This window comes from Lathyrus oleraceus, chromosome 5 (assembly GCF_024323335.1).
Source record: "Lathyrus oleraceus cultivar Zhongwan6 chromosome 5, CAAS_Psat_ZW6_1.0, whole genome shotgun sequence".
NCBI classification, from domain to species: Eukaryota; Viridiplantae; Streptophyta; class Magnoliopsida; order Fabales; family Fabaceae; genus Lathyrus; species Lathyrus oleraceus.
Window position 1 is genome coordinate 95318816 of NC_066583.1, and position 15585 is coordinate 95334400.

General features: G+C 32.9%; 2 protein-coding genes across 6 annotated transcripts; both read left to right on the forward strand.

The window, feature by feature from the left end:
• Positions 1-2222: 2222 nt before the first annotated feature.
• On the forward strand, positions 2223-6980 carry LOC127087856 (guanine nucleotide-binding protein alpha-2 subunit). Of its 5 annotated transcripts, none has more exons than NM_001426942.1 (15): positions 2223-2514; positions 2917-2955; positions 3074-3141; positions 3245-3317; positions 3551-3588; positions 3676-3765; positions 3931-4008; positions 4185-4292; positions 4392-4493; positions 4632-4687; positions 4884-5018; positions 5376-5469; positions 5909-5968; positions 6061-6140; positions 6255-6980. In NM_001426942.1, exons 3-15 carry the CDS (start codon positions 3079-3081, stop codon positions 6430-6432), a joined length of 1155 nt encoding a protein of 384 aa, NP_001413871.1. In that variant the 5' UTR covers positions 2223-2514; positions 2917-2955; positions 3074-3078; the 3' UTR covers positions 6433-6980. The 5 variants fall into 5 exon arrangements, with proteins under 5 accessions (NP_001413871.1, NP_001413869.1, NP_001413870.1 ...); NM_001426940.1 differs by having other exon boundaries at positions 2223-2385; NM_001426941.1 differs by lacking the exon at positions 2917-2955.
• Positions 6981-7852: 872 nt separating this feature from the next.
• LOC127087857 (endoglucanase 16) lies at positions 7853-10022 on the forward strand. Its single transcript, XM_051028778.1, has 6 exons — positions 7853-8107; positions 8194-8607; positions 8702-8779; positions 8896-9154; positions 9232-9395; positions 9502-10022. Exons 1-6 carry the CDS (start codon positions 7895-7897, stop codon positions 9823-9825), a joined length of 1452 nt encoding a protein of 483 aa, XP_050884735.1. The 5' UTR covers positions 7853-7894; the 3' UTR covers positions 9826-10022.
• The last annotated feature ends 5563 nt before the right edge of the window (positions 10023-15585 follow it).

Here is a 15585-nt window from a genome sequence, read left to right on the forward strand (position 1 = left end):
GGTTTGTAGGGTTTGATTGCTACATTTTTCTTGTATACTACTTTTGCAAAGTAAGGTTAATTTCGTTATCTCAATTCGAGTTCGAATTAAGAGCAGACGTACCCATAGCGAGGCCTATCGGGGAACAACCTAAACAAATCTTTGTGTACTCTCTCTCTCTCTCTCTCTCTCTCTCTCTTATATTTCATTTGCAAATTGTTGAATTCATCGATTGTTCGATCAATACGTTTGGTTAATCCTTTTGAAAACCATTTGAAAATTTGTTTAGTTGGTCACAATCCTTTATATTGTGGTTGAATTTGAAGATCAACAAAATTATACAAATTTCTAGACAAAATCGATTTCACACATGGTGTTTGATAATTTGTCTCAATAGTATTTTTGTGTATTTTATCATTGGGAATAATCTCTACTTTTAGCATTGCATTCAATTGGTTGTGGTTGATAGATTGTTGATCTAATTTGTGTTCATTATCATACCTTGATTGCAATTACCTATATCCGAGCTTTTTGATGGAGGTTCGGTTAGATGATTCGATCCGGGTTACTTCTGCTCGTCATAAATTTTTCAAAGCAGTTTTTTATTAAAGTTTTTAACTTGTGATCTATTCACACACCCCTCTAGATCGAATACTATCGTCTAATAACACACACGCCACAATATAAACCCAACTATCGCCTGTTGCAATATACCACAATGTGAGCACTAAAAATATATGATTTTGTTCATTCTACTCACTATACTTCTTTATTCATGGACAAATTTAGACATTTGAGTGCTAATCTTACAGATCTACCACATACAATCGCACCAGAATAACTTGCACTACCACATCAAGAGTTTATATCAACAATTTTAATTTTTAAACGAAATAAAAAATATGTGTGTATAAACAATTATATAATTTGTTTTTTCAATCAAAAGAAAAACTATAGAATTTGACCAACTCCTCTAAAATAAAATCAAAATAATATATAGAGAGACTAAAATAGTCATTGCTCTAGACCGTAAATATTTCAAAAATGGCTGCAAGTGAAAATAGATTGCACCTTATTGATAGTTGAGAGTAGATGGAGGCGGTCTATCATATAGAATTTTAAAAGGAGATATTTTGATGGATGAATGATGAGATAAGTTATGCCAATAGTCTATATCAAGTGTAAGAATTTTATAATTGACGGAGATTATCATTTGTAAAACTTCTGAGATATGTTTCTAAACTTTTGGGAGCCAACATTATAACCTCATTCGTTTTAGATTTTAATTGATCCTGTGTTTAAGAGTAATTTATGTGTTATAATACGTTAATTGTCATATAACAATACCCATACTTTTTTTTCTCCATATTATATATTTATATTGTAACTATATTTTTTTATATGACCATATTTCTCTAAGTGGATTCTAATCTAAATTTTAAGATGCGGAGTACTATATTTATCTCATAAAATAAATTTGTGTTATTTGAGATGTGTTTGTTTTTAAAAAAAAAAGATTAATTGCAATAATTTTAATTATTAAATCATCATTATTTATTAAACTATTTTTATTTATTGTACTAGCATGTAGAAAACTACCGTAACTAAAGATTGTGAAAGTGAATAAATAATAAATCTGAATATAATAGAAAAAACCAAATAAATATTTTAAATATTAGAAAGAGTGTTGGTAATAGCATTGTTTTGTTGTAATTGTAATGAACGGGTCTACCTTAACTGAGCATTAAGCAAGTACAGTCGGGCGTGGTGAAGAGCTGAAGGAGTCAGACGAGTGGCAACTGAACTGCCAAGGAAATCTGTCCTTTCCTGTCTCGTTTTCTTTGGACTGCCTTTCCAATCACAACAACATTTCATACTAGCATTGCATATGCAAACCAAATTCAAAATCCAACGGTTCATATCTGTGTGATGAAATTGAAAAGCATTGTCACCGTAGGATTGGAATATCTTAACCATTGTAATGAAACTTGGCATATGTTGGTGTTGGGAGAGGCAACGCAAAACTCCAAGGTCAAGGTCAGAACTCAAATGCTCAGTGTTGATTTTCCCAACATATATGACATATCGTACATAAAAACCTGTGCCATCACTCTCTTCCTATCCCTCTCTCTCCTTTGGCTGCTTATGCCTCTTTTTTTGTAAAATAAATTTTGCTTTGACCAAACGGAACCATTCATTTAAATAATTATCATGTTAAACTAAACACGAAATAGTGATTATTGTTACTATTAGCAATATAACTAGCATGTGAAGTTGCACACTTTCTAATTTCAAACAAACAAACACAAACTTGCTTTCAACTTTCACTTCACACTATAATCCCAAAAATCTAACGGCATATTCCATCTCTGCAAAACATAAAGACTTCCTTTTGCTTCTTTTCGGGTATTCCTCCTTTCTCTCTTGCATTCCCAATCGTTTTCTTTTTCTTCCTTATTTACGCACCTCTCAAGATCTCTGCGTTTGGTGTTGCATATGTAGATCGAGATACAAACACTGTTTCCTTTTATTTCTGTGATTTTCTACATTCCGATTTTTTGTACTATTTTTTTTATTATATCCTCTTTCCTGTGTAAAACTTTCACGGCTTCATTGTACTTTGCATGTTCCTGCTTTTTTATTGTACTTTACTTTCTACCTTCTTGTGGTGGGAATGATAAGTTTGCTCTAAATGAAACAAAAAATGAATGTTTTTTTTTTTCTTTCAGCTTATCATAAATGTATTACAATCTTAATTATCCAGGGAAATTTTAAAATTTAAATAAAAATCATGCTTGAGGTGGAGTTGCTTGTACTGGTTTAGGGTTTAGGCTAAAGATTCCAGAATATGTAAAATTCAGGATTTTTACGAAACTAGCATCTTAATCTTGAATTTCAGATCTAATTTGGAAATTAATTTGACTAATTTCAATGCAGATTGTGGTTTATTCAGTGGAATTAAAATCTAGTAATTAGGTATGGTATTGAAAGTTGCTAGAACTAGCTCAGCTTATGATTTGGTTTAAGATATGGGCTTCTTTGAGGGGGAAACATGTTTGACTAGTGTGTCTTTTTTTGCTGTCTTTTGAAACAGAAAGTATGGGCTTAGTCTGTAGCAGAAATCGGCGTTATCGGGATTCTGATCCTGAAGAAAATGCACAGGTTTGTTATACTTGATAAATTGTACTATATTTGTTGTTAGGTTACAAAAAATCATATGCTGTTAAATAGGTTTTAACTTGATTAATGTGGTGTGGATTTACAGGCAGCAGAAATTGAAAGAAGAATAGAGTCAGAAACAAAGGCTGAGAAACATATTCAGAAACTTCTACTACTAGGTTTGTTTTCCCTGTTTATCTTAGTTGTATATACTTTGCTTGTAGCTTTTTCTTAATTAAAGCTCGTCAATTCTGAGAATCTAGTAGTAGCTTTTGAAGTTTTACATAGCATGAGTGGTTTTCTCTGTGTTTGGAGGAATCTTATATATACATACATACCACAATTTCTTAATAGTCTATTTTTTTTTCTTCTTATACTTATGTAAATCAGTGTCAATGTCTCGGTTGTTTAGGTGCGGGAGAGTCCGGGAAATCTACAATCTTTAAGCAGGCAAGAAGTTGCGTTTTCACCTATTTTATAGGTTAGCACGTGATTGCTAGATTAATGAAATTTATTTGACATGTTTACAATATGCAGATTAAACTTTTGTTTCAAACTGGCTTTGATGAGGCTGAGCTAAGAAGCTACACACCAGTCATTTTTGCTAATGTGTATCAGACTATAAAAGTATGCAATACCTGAAAGGGTGTGTTAATTTTTTTTCCTCTTACAAATAGATCGGATCAGTGTTCCGTGTTCGTATTCTGAAAATTATTTACATGAGTTGAGTAACAATTATGGAACTAGTTGAAAAACTGTAAACCTTAGTTTTTGCTTGATGTGTTTAAATAGGTACTGCATGATGGGGCAAAGGAGTTGGCTCAAAACGATCTTAATTCTGCAAAGTATGTTATATCCGATGAGAGCAAGGTACTTCACTACTATAAAGCCTCCTTTATCCATTACTATGGTTTGTTAATAATGGTTGAGTAGTTTATGTTCTTGTATGTTGTTACTGAGTTATTGTGCAATCTTGTATGTTAATCTGAAAGGTCTCGCTTTGTCAAAGTTTTCTTAATTCATAAAGAGCTTAATTTTTTTGGCAGGACATTGGTGAAAAACTTTCAGAAATTGGAAGCAGGCTGGATTATCCTCATCTCACTAAGGATCTTGCAAAGGAAATAGAGACTCTATGGGAGGATGCTGCCATTCAGGTGGCCGATTGAACGTCCTCTACCTTGATCCATGTATATAGTTATTTTTTGTGATCAATTTACTTAGTAGGCATGGCTTGTGCAAATATATTGCTGTAGGAAACATATGCCCGTGGTAATGAACTCCAAGTTCCTGATTGTACCAAATATTTCATGGAAAATTTGCAGAGGTTGTCTGATGCTAATTACGTTCCTACAAAGGTATTGAAAATCTATCACTCTTTTGTTGTTTGCATAAATAGAAATTATTGTTTTTTTCATTTATAGACCAGACCCTCAACTTTGAAGGTGATATAAAGTCACAAATCTCAATATTCTCACTCTGTTTTACAAGTACAGGGGGATGTTTTGTATGCAAGAGTTCGTACAACTGGTGTTGTGGAGATCCAGTTCAGGTGAACATGCAGAGATGACATGATTTTTTCTACTCAAATGATAAAATAATATGCTTATTACTGTCTCCATTCTGTTCTCCTGATACTATATGAACAGATTCTATCGTAGCACTCGGGGATACTCATTGCATTTTATTAATCACAATATGGTATACAGAATGGTTGACTTGATTAATGTATTTTTAATATTTGGCAGCCCTGTTGGAGAAAATAAGAGAAGTGGTGAAGTCTATAGACTCTTTGATGTTGGTGGCCAGAGAAATGAGAGGAGAAAGTGGATCCATCTTTTTGAAGGAGTTACAGCTGTTATATTCTGTGCTGCAATTAGCGAGTATGGCCTGCCATTTGATTTTACATCATAATGTGGTTAATAATGACAATGATAAAGTCTGTTTGGGAAATTTTATTTTCAAATAGTGTGTACTACAAAAATATCCAAGTTATATTTTAAATACTTTCTGTTTGATTTTACTTTGCCATATATAAAATGCTTGCCAATGACTAAAACCATGTTTGATGTTAGTTGGGCTTTTAAAGCATGTTAGTATGCATATTATTGGGAATAGGCATTTGGTATCATGTAAGATTTTGTGTAGACAAAACAATTCATCTATCAAGTGTTGTTGCCAAAAGCATTGTACTTATGAGATTTGAAAAGTGCAAGTGTTGACTTTGATTTTCCTTCCAGGTATGATCAAACACTTTTTGAGGATGAAAGCAAGAACAGACTGATGGAAACTAAGGAGCTTTTTGAATGGATCCTGAAGCAACCATGTTTTGAGGTTTCCTTTCACGCTTTTCTTAAATTCTAACATCTACGTTTATTTGGTAAATTCTGTTGTCAACTAAGGGTTTGTTTAGATTGACTTATTTGAGCTTATCGACTCATATAAACACTTCGTGAGATTGTTTGGGAGAGCTTACGGAAGCAACTTATGTCATGTCCATGAACTATTTTCAACATATTTCCATAACTTCTCAAGGGTAGCTTATAAAAACAACTTATAGGTTATGTGAAAACAATTTGACTTTATTTTATCTTTTGTTATAGAATAGCATATACATCAGCACTAATAAAATAAATGTTTAAGCTATAAGTAAGTTGTTTATCCAAACAGGGCCTAATTCTTTTCAAGTTTCCTCACACATATATATGACACTCATATAGGAAGCTTTATACTATTTTGGCATTTAACATTTGTTCCTTTCTTTTCTTGACAGAAAACGTCCTTCATGTTATTTTTAAACAAGTTTGACATATTTGAGAAGAAGATCCTGAATGTAAGAACCATCCCTATATGTAAACTTCGACATTGATGGGAGAATGAATTATCGTTCATTTCATTTCATTTCATTCTATCGTCTTTGTGCAGGTTCCGCTCAACGTATGTGAATGGTTCAAAGATTATCAGCCAGTTTCATCAGGGAAACAAGAGATTGAGCACGCATATGAGTAAGCACTCATTTCTAAAAGCATTACTTGTTGATTCTTTTCAAAATAAAGTGCTGCGATTTGTTTTCATTTATCTAAAAAACTATTTCACTTTGGTAAACTATGCTTCTACAGGTTTGTGAAGAAAAAGTTTGAGGAATTATACTTCCAGAGCTCTGCTCCTGACCGTGTAGATCGCGTCTTCAAGATCTATCGTACCACTGCCCTTGATCAGAAGGTTGTGAAGAAGACTTTCAAGCTTGTTGATGAGACGTTGAGGCGGAGGAATCTTTTTGAAGCGGGATTATTATGACCATGCAACATTGTGCATAAGATAAAAGGGATAAAATTATTTTTACATTGAAGAGCTAATCAGATTTTGGGTATACTAGAGGCCAGGTATACAACAGTATATAATCAATTTATTGATTTGTATCAAGTAAATGATGTTGAATGGGTGGATAGAGAAAGACCTTTACGAGTTCATGATCACCGCAAATTAGTTGCGCTGAAATTTTCAGAGATGATATAATCTATGATGCACATTTACAGATTGAAACTCACTAATTATATGTCATATTTTGTATCCAATGCTGGTCTTTAAGTAAGGTTTCAGGTTTGAATCTTATGAATGGAAAGCATAGTCACTGAGAGTCAAGAAATGAGGTTTCACAGATGTAATTGTGTGTGTGAGTGTGTGTTTTTGCTTGTAGTTAATTCGAAGATTCTTATGTTAGCTTTGTTCCTAGCTACTTTCTCTAACTTTTTCAAGTTCATAAAATCTTTTGAACACTTGCACAAAATTTCATCTATGCTTTTCATAATCTTTTGAACACTGGCACAAAACTTAAACCGTTCTAGTCGAGGAAAGTAATACATTATTAATAATTTACATACATTTGTTTGCAGAAATCTGAATTAACAATGAAAGCTTTGGTCTAAAAGCACTTTTTTTTTGGTTTAATTTTTTTATGCCTTTACTTAAATAAATTTTTCCTTTATTTTTTAATGTTTGTGTAGTTCAATCATAAAAGTGACTAAAAAGTTAAAAGATTAATATAAAAACTGTTATGTAATTTTGTCTAAGACTCAAAATTTTCTTTACACAGCCTTTGTATATTTTTTTTCATATTATATATACAAAAATCCAAAGACACTATTTGATATCAAAATATCTTATTTTTTATATATTTAACTTATAAGTATAGATATACCTTGGTAAAGATAGACTATGTGTCTATTTTAGTAAACAAATTAAATAGGAACCAAATACCGCTGTAAAAGATTAATTAAACTGATATAAGAACCATACGTTCACTTTATAAACGATCAAAATATAGTTTCTGTTTGTTGATTTTAGATAATTAGGGTTTATGTTGTGAATCCTCATTCACCAATCTCAACAATGGTTAATAATAAAATCGGCATTACTTCTTACCACCACATGTTGAGAATAGTAATGTGTAAATTGGGTTTCAAATGGTGGTTGGAAAATCTATACACAAAAATAAATATAGGTTTTAAGGCCTCTCTTTCCCTCACAACCATCCTTTAAATTCTTGTTTCCTTTCATTCCATCCTTAAACCTGCTCTTACTTTTCCCGCCATCACAAACAGACACAAAATAAAACCAAACAAGTTGTTACAACTTCTTGTTTCATTGCAAAACAAAAAACAAAAAAAACAACTTTTCAACCATAAACATAACCTTTTTTTTTCTTTATAAAATCCATGCACAACACCTCACAAAGGGTTTAATTTTATTAGGCTAATTCATGGATACTAAAAGACTATATTGGGCCATGATTGTATCATGGCTTACTTTGTTTCAAGGAAACATTTTACCTGTTAAAGGCCAATTTAATTATAAAGAAGCTCTCACAAAATCTCTTATCTTCTTAGAAGCACAAAGATCAGGGAAACTCCCTCCCAATAATAGAGTTCCTTGGAGAGGAGACTCAGCACTCGACGACGGCAAACTCGTCAATGTATGTCTAAATTCAATTTATTTATAATCAATGTTGCACAAAATGAATAATTTGGGCTAATGTTTTTGATTTTTTGAATTGAATAGATGGATTTATCCGGAGGATATTATGATGCAGGCGATAATGTGAAGTATGGGTTACCAATGGCTTTTACAGTCACTTCATTATCATGGGCTGCAATATTTTACAAAACAGAACTTCAAGCAACAAAGGAAATGGGAAATATTCAAGATGCTATTAAATGGGGTACAGACTATTTTCTAAAATGTAGTTCTAGAAGAAACAGATTATATGTTGAGGTAGGAGACCCAGTTGAGGATCACAATTGTTGGGCTCCACCAGAAAAAATGAAGACAAAAAGATCTGTTAAAGTAGTTGATACTAAACAACCTGGTTCTGAGATTGCTGCTGAAACTGCTGCTGCAATGGCGGCTTCTTCCATTGTTTTTCGACCGATCGATAGTAAATATGCTCGCCGTCTCCTCAACAAAGCAAAATTGGTACAAAATGATATATATATCTTTTTACATAAGTAGTATTTTGGTTACATATGAGAATGTGAAAACTAATTATTTTTCTCTCACTTCTTGTTAGCTTTTTGAATATGCAAAATCATATAGAGGAACCTATGATGGAACATGTCCCTTCTACTGCTCTTATTCAGGCTATAATGTATGTAATTACTCTTATAGTAATTAACATTTTCTAATGTATGACAACAAGTTAATTATATATATATATATATATATATATATATATATATATTTTTTTTTTCTGGATGTATGTAGGATGAACTAATTTGGGCAGCAACATGGCTATACCTGGCAACAAAGAAACCAATATACATGAAATATATACAAGAAGAAGCAATTAGTGCTAGTGTTGCTGAATTCAGTTGGGATCTTAAATACGCTGGAGTACAAGTTCTTTTAACTGAGTTACATTTTGAGGGTCATAAAGGTCTTGAAACATTCAAATTACACGGCGAAAGTTACATATGTTCGGTCCTTCCTGAAAGTCCTTACCATCAGATTAATTTGTCTCCAGGTAAATACATATAACTTTTTGTTTTTATTTAATTGTTGTCTTTTGACATGTATAATTTATATATATGGTTTATGCAGGTGGATTTATTCATATGAGAGATGGAGCCAACACACAATATGCCACAAGCACATCTTACTTGTTCACTGTTTATAGTGATTTGCTTGCCAAATATAAGCAAAAAGTTAAATGTGGACCCAAAGAATTTGACTCAGCCCATCTTCTTGCTTTTGCTAGGAAACAAGTTAGTATAGTATACACATTATTTATACTCAAATTGGCACATATGTTAATCTCTAATATTCAATGACTGACACTTTTTGGATTGTAAAAATGGCACAAATGAACAGATAGATTACATATTGGGGAAAAATCCGGCAGGAAGATCATACATGGTAGGATTTGGGAAAAACCCACCAACACAAGCTCACCATAGAGGTGCTTCAGTGCCAACATTGGCACCAAATGAAGAGGTAAGTTGTCCAATGAGCTTTGGAAAATGGCTACAAAAAGATGCACCAAATCCACATGAGTTAACTGGGGCCATTGTGGGTGGACCTGACATCAACGACAAGTTCAACGACAAACGTACGGATTCACCTATGACTGAACCTTGTACATATGTTAATTCTCTTGCTGTCGGAACTCTTGCTAAGCTAGCTTCTTTGGGTTAAGTTAACTTCATTAATTTCATGTTATTATTGCTAATGTAATTACTCCAACATGGTTGGTAGAAGAGACCTTGCTAAACGTGGTCCATTAGATTAGATTAGTTATCAGCGAAATATCTTCGCACGAATAAACTGTAATTAAAATATATGTAATTAGTGTGTGATTTGATGATACCCTTTGTAAAATAGAAAATAGATGAGTGATAAATATATCAACCATGATACAAACAATTTTTTGATTTCATATGTTTCATTTTCATCTTATTGTGTTTTGTGATGAGTATTTTGTTTTGTGATGAGTATTTTGTTTTGAAATTGTTATTTTAAATAAGTATGAAAATCAACTTATTCTATTCATAATTTTAGAAAAGAAGGAAATAGATTTAAAAAGTTATATACAAAATTATGTAAAAAAAAGCAACTTCATGAATTTCACACTCATTCATCCATCTAGTGACTAAAATGCATCTCTTTATATATCTTACATTTTTGAAAAAAAAATAGTTAAATAAGTTAGAGGCTCCCCTAATATCTTTAACATTCAATTTTATTTTCTTAAAAATTCTTCAAAGAATTGTTCAGCTAAATTTTTTCATCCATTGTTTTAGTCTATTTAATTAATTTTGTTAATGGAAGTTAACGAGGAGGGACTCTTAACAATTTTTTTAACATGTTAGATGCTTACTTCGTTGTCACATGGTTGCCATTTAAGACTTTAGTAATTACATGAAAAATATTGTGAAATAGAAGACATGAAAACTGAAATATCTAAATAGAAATTGCTAATAATGTCTTCATTTCATCTTCGTCTATCTTGCTACAATGTCCATAATTAAACCTTATAATTAAAGCAATATATATGATCGAGTATATCCTTCTTACAACAATATACTCGTCCTGATATATGTTTAAAACAATTTTGTTTGACAAAAAAACTAATATATTTGATCGAATATATCTTTAAAACAGGATACTCGCCAGAGTATATTCTTAAAACAGTATATCCATTTTACATCAATTGATTTTTTGTCTGAGTTCTCAACAAGATTTTTCTTACTTGATGCATGCGAAAAAATTTAGGATAAAATTTAGGATATGACAGATCTTTCTAGGGAACTAAAATACTCAAGTATTACGTGCAAGAGAAGTGATTGATAAGACATCTTTCGTTTAATAAGGTCAGTTCATAAATATGGGAAGAACTATAGTCAATTCTTTATTCTAGGTTTTTCTTTTCTCTTGTTTCTGAAATGTTTGTCTCTTCTTCTCCTCTAAATCATTTTTTCTTCTTCTTGAATTTGTTATTGTGATACGGCGAAGAGACCTTGGAAAACTGCAAAAAAGAATTCGATGAACCCATCTTCTTTTAGATATTTCTGAAAGATTGAATGGATCCAGGTCTGAATCGTGAATGAAGTCACTTTCCTTAAAAGTATGTCAAGCACTCTCTTTGTTGTCTTAGAATTGGAAAGCAAGAATATCCAGGATAATTCAGCCTCTTAATCGAGTCTGCACAAGACTGGTGAAGAACTCGAATGCAAGGAAGTATGTCTAGAATATGGAAGAAGATGTACGATTTTGAGTAAATGACTTTCGAATTCAGAATCATGTATTTATAGGCGATGCATGTGTTATTTCATAAGTTTGCAACTCTTGATGAAACAACACCTTTTCACCATATGTTGCAATGATTCACCTATGATAATACAATGCACCACTTCATGAAGTGTTGTATATTTTGAATTCAAAATTTCAAACTGTAAGCAACAACCAAAATCCTGGAGCAATACTTAGAATTAATTTGCAGCATGCCGGGCGAAGGCCGGCCGCTACAAGCATCGTGCCTAAGTGCTCAAGTGCCGCCTATAAGCCTCCACTAGCACCTCTACACCTACACCCTCAGACCCGGAGCCGGAGGCGGTGTCGTCGGTGGCTACACCGGCGAAGGGTTGTTTGGATATGACATATGGCATAATGCTTGAGACCACCACATATGTCCATGCGGAACCTTATCCTCTTTGGTTCCTTTGGTGAGTTTAATGTTTCAAGATATTTATAAATGCTTTTAATGTTAGCTCCAATTTCTATGTGGGACTATTTGCAATGCATTTATTATCATTAACTCAATTGCCCATGACAATTATTGTTTATAATTTCCAGCAATTCCCCACTTGTTTTAATAATGACAAAACTAATTCCAGAAAATGAGATATAAAGAGTGTTAATACAGTTAGGTATCTTTCGATTTAAAACTTAACCTTAGTGAGAATAACGTAAAGTTTAATCGGAATATTAGGTAGCAATGCTTTAAATCATTAATCCATATGATTAGACCGACGTTACCTTACACACACTCTTTAAAGTTTCTTCCTCTACATCTCACTTAACACTTATTTATGGTCATATGCTATCCCATTTCATGATTTTTTTCATGAGAGAAACTCCAACTCTCACTTTGAGACGACACCAACTCGAAATTCACATAGGTGAAGTTCATGTTGTATCCTTTTCCATGAGATACTTTTCCTCGGTTATGAACTTCATTAAGAGGTTTTGGAAACCTCAACCCTCTATTTAAAATAGTTAACATCATTACCGAATTCATGACTTACATCCAAATCAACTACTTGTTGTTACCCATTGAATCTTGAAGTTAATGTTTTGTTAACATAAGATTGGATTGCCGCCGCTGTTGGAACTCTTATTCAAGGAGTTCCAACCCCATGCCTTTCGAGGTTGTTTTTACTAAGTCTTTGTCCAATGGCTTAGTAAATGAATCGGTTAAATTATATCTTGTTCGTATATAGGTGAGTGAAATGATTCCATCTTTAATCATTTATCTCACAAACGAATGTCTAAGTCCTATATGCCTAGACTTTCCATTGTACAATTCGTTGAATGCTCTTGCTAAAGTGGTTTGGCTATCGTAGTGTATCATCACCTTTGAAACATTGTTTTTAGCCAATGGAACTTCCAATAGAAGATCCCTCAACCATTCTTCTTCTTGACCAACGGAAGTGAGAGCCATAAACTTTGATTCCATGGTCGAAAGAGTAATGCATGTTTATTTCTTGCTCTTCCAAGAAATTGCTCGTCCAGCTAGTGTAAATATCCACCCAGTTGTAGATTTATTATCTCCAATGTTAGATATCCAACTCACATCGGTGTATCCTTCTAGTATGGCAGGGAACCTACCATAATGAAGGCCAAGTTTTTTAGTTTTCAGTAGATAGCCAAAAATCCTCGTGATTGCCTTTCAGTGTTCATTACTTGGATTACTAGTAAATCTACTCATTTTACTAAGTGCAAATGATATATCGGGTTTGGTACATTGCATTAAGTACATAAGACACCCTATTGCACTTGCATATTCCAATTGAGCTATTGCTCTTCCATTGTTCTTTTGAAGTTTGACGACATGATCAAATGGAATGGTTACTTCCTTATATTTTAGTGTAGCGGGGTATTCGTTACCATTAGAGATATTGACTAAATCCAAGGTAAACCATACAAGTTGAGTCGCCACCGCACTTCTGTTTATCCAAAGGAATGGTTAGAAAGCGAACAAAAACCTAATAGTTTTAACAAAAACTAGTAAAAGAAACAGAGATCTGGGTAAGGGGGTTGGTTATGCAATGGGAAGGTGTTAGGCACCCAAAACATCCTAGGTACTCCTAGGGAGCCCTTTTCATACTTGTTGTAAAGGTTGTTGTTTTGTGAAAATTGGTTTGTGCAAACATGATTGCAGAAATGAGGGGAGAATATACAAGTTAATTACAATTTGTGTTTGGATGAGTGAACCCATTGCCTACGTACCATCTTATAAAAAGATTAGGATCAAAACCTCGTAGTTCGGGGTAAAAATCTCAAAATGAGTGGGTGAATTGATTGGTCTAAAAGCCTTAAGGTCTCTTGTTATCAAAGGGAGAAAACTCAACCAAACCACAAATCCACCATGTGAGGATAGCTTCAACATGCTAGTGAGGGGTTAACCCTATAATAAGCATGGAAGACTCATTGTCCATCCCTAAGGATATAGGTGAGTATTACATCTACCACAAAGATAACTCAAACCTAATAGCTAAAGGTTATGGAAAATTTGATTAAGAAGGTGGCCATTGGAACCACAAAAGCACATTTGAATGGGTTATATTTACCAATTAGAAGTATGTACAAAAATGGTCAAAGTTGACTTAAGGATTCAATTCAAAATAAGTATTGTAAAAAAGGAAAGTTTGAAAATCAAAAGCATAAGGCTTAGGTTTCTAATGTTTGAAAACAAAGGTTAAATGTTTGTACAACAAAGTTTTGGCTTGGGTTAGAGTGGAGAGAAGAAGAAGGGCTAAGTCCTAAGGAAAATAAAAAGGTGAGGGATAAGAAATGAAACCACACTAGGAGTTCCTCTCTTGAGATCATATTGATGATCCAAGTAGCTCCCATCCTTTGGAATAAAGCAACCAACAAAGCAAATATTTCAAGCAATCAAGCACAAGGTCATGCTTCTAAGAATCCTCCAATGGCTTTTGCATCTCTCTCTTTGGATGAACATGGCAATGGTCCTCCAATTAAGCCCAAATGGAAACTCCTAGCACAAAAGCACACACATCAAAAGTTCCATGAAGTAAAACAAGAATGGACAAGAGTGAGTTTAGAGATTTGGTCCTTCTAATCCATCTTCACCATTAAGATCCTTTTACTCCAATTTTGCATAAGGAAGGTCCTAGAAACTAAGTCCAATTCTCCATTTCTTTGCATAGGGAAAGTCATAGAAACTAAGTCCATTTCTTTGCATTTGGTCCACAACAATCAAAAACAAAAACACAAGCACAATAATATATACACAATTATGTGCTCAAGTGAGCAAAAGGCAAATGGCATTAACATAAACATGTGCTCAAGTGAGCAAAGGGAAAATCAAATGGATAATATGTGCAAGAATAGTAAATTGCATAAAGTAAATGTTAATTGTCAATAGTTAGTGTTAGTAGTTAGTGTGCCATAAGGCAAATTTAACGCTATGTTAAGCAATCGTAATTGGACTTATGTAGAAGTCACAACTATCTGAGGCTGGTCAATAATAATGTAGGCAACAAACACAAGTTAGGAGTCTTGATTAGTGAACCAAGTCCCAACAACTTGCCATGCCAAAAAGAAAATGAGAATTGATCGTGTATTGGTTTAAGCCTTTTTGCATGATTTAAAAGACAACCTATCCTTAATGCAAAGCCATTCACCTGATAAATTGATCAAGATGAATTAGATTTGAATCAAGGAAGGTTAAATCTTCCTAATCAATGCTAACTTATCAACCTTCAACTCATTGATCAAAAAGAAAAGAAGTAGAATAAGAAGAAGGAGAAGATGGATAAGGGAAATGGAAAAAGGCAAAATTAAAGTGCATTAAATGAAATACAATGTACCAATCCTCATATGTTGACCAATAACATTGAAAGTCAAGGTCAAACAATCAAAAACAGAAGTGAGATGAAGATTGGAGGTCAAGAAATGAATAAACTATTTTTGGCATTTTTTAATAATGAAATAAACTTGAATTAAAAATAAATGGAAATGTCAAACTTCAAAATTACTTCAAATCAACCTTGGAAGGTCCAAGTAATTTATCCCAAGCTCAACAAGGTCAAACAAAGTTTGACAAATTTTTTTAGCATTTTTAAAAGTCAGAAACTATTTTTAATCCATTAAAAATGAATAAAAATAACCTAATTGAATTAAAATCTCAAATAAATCTCAAATCAATTCAAA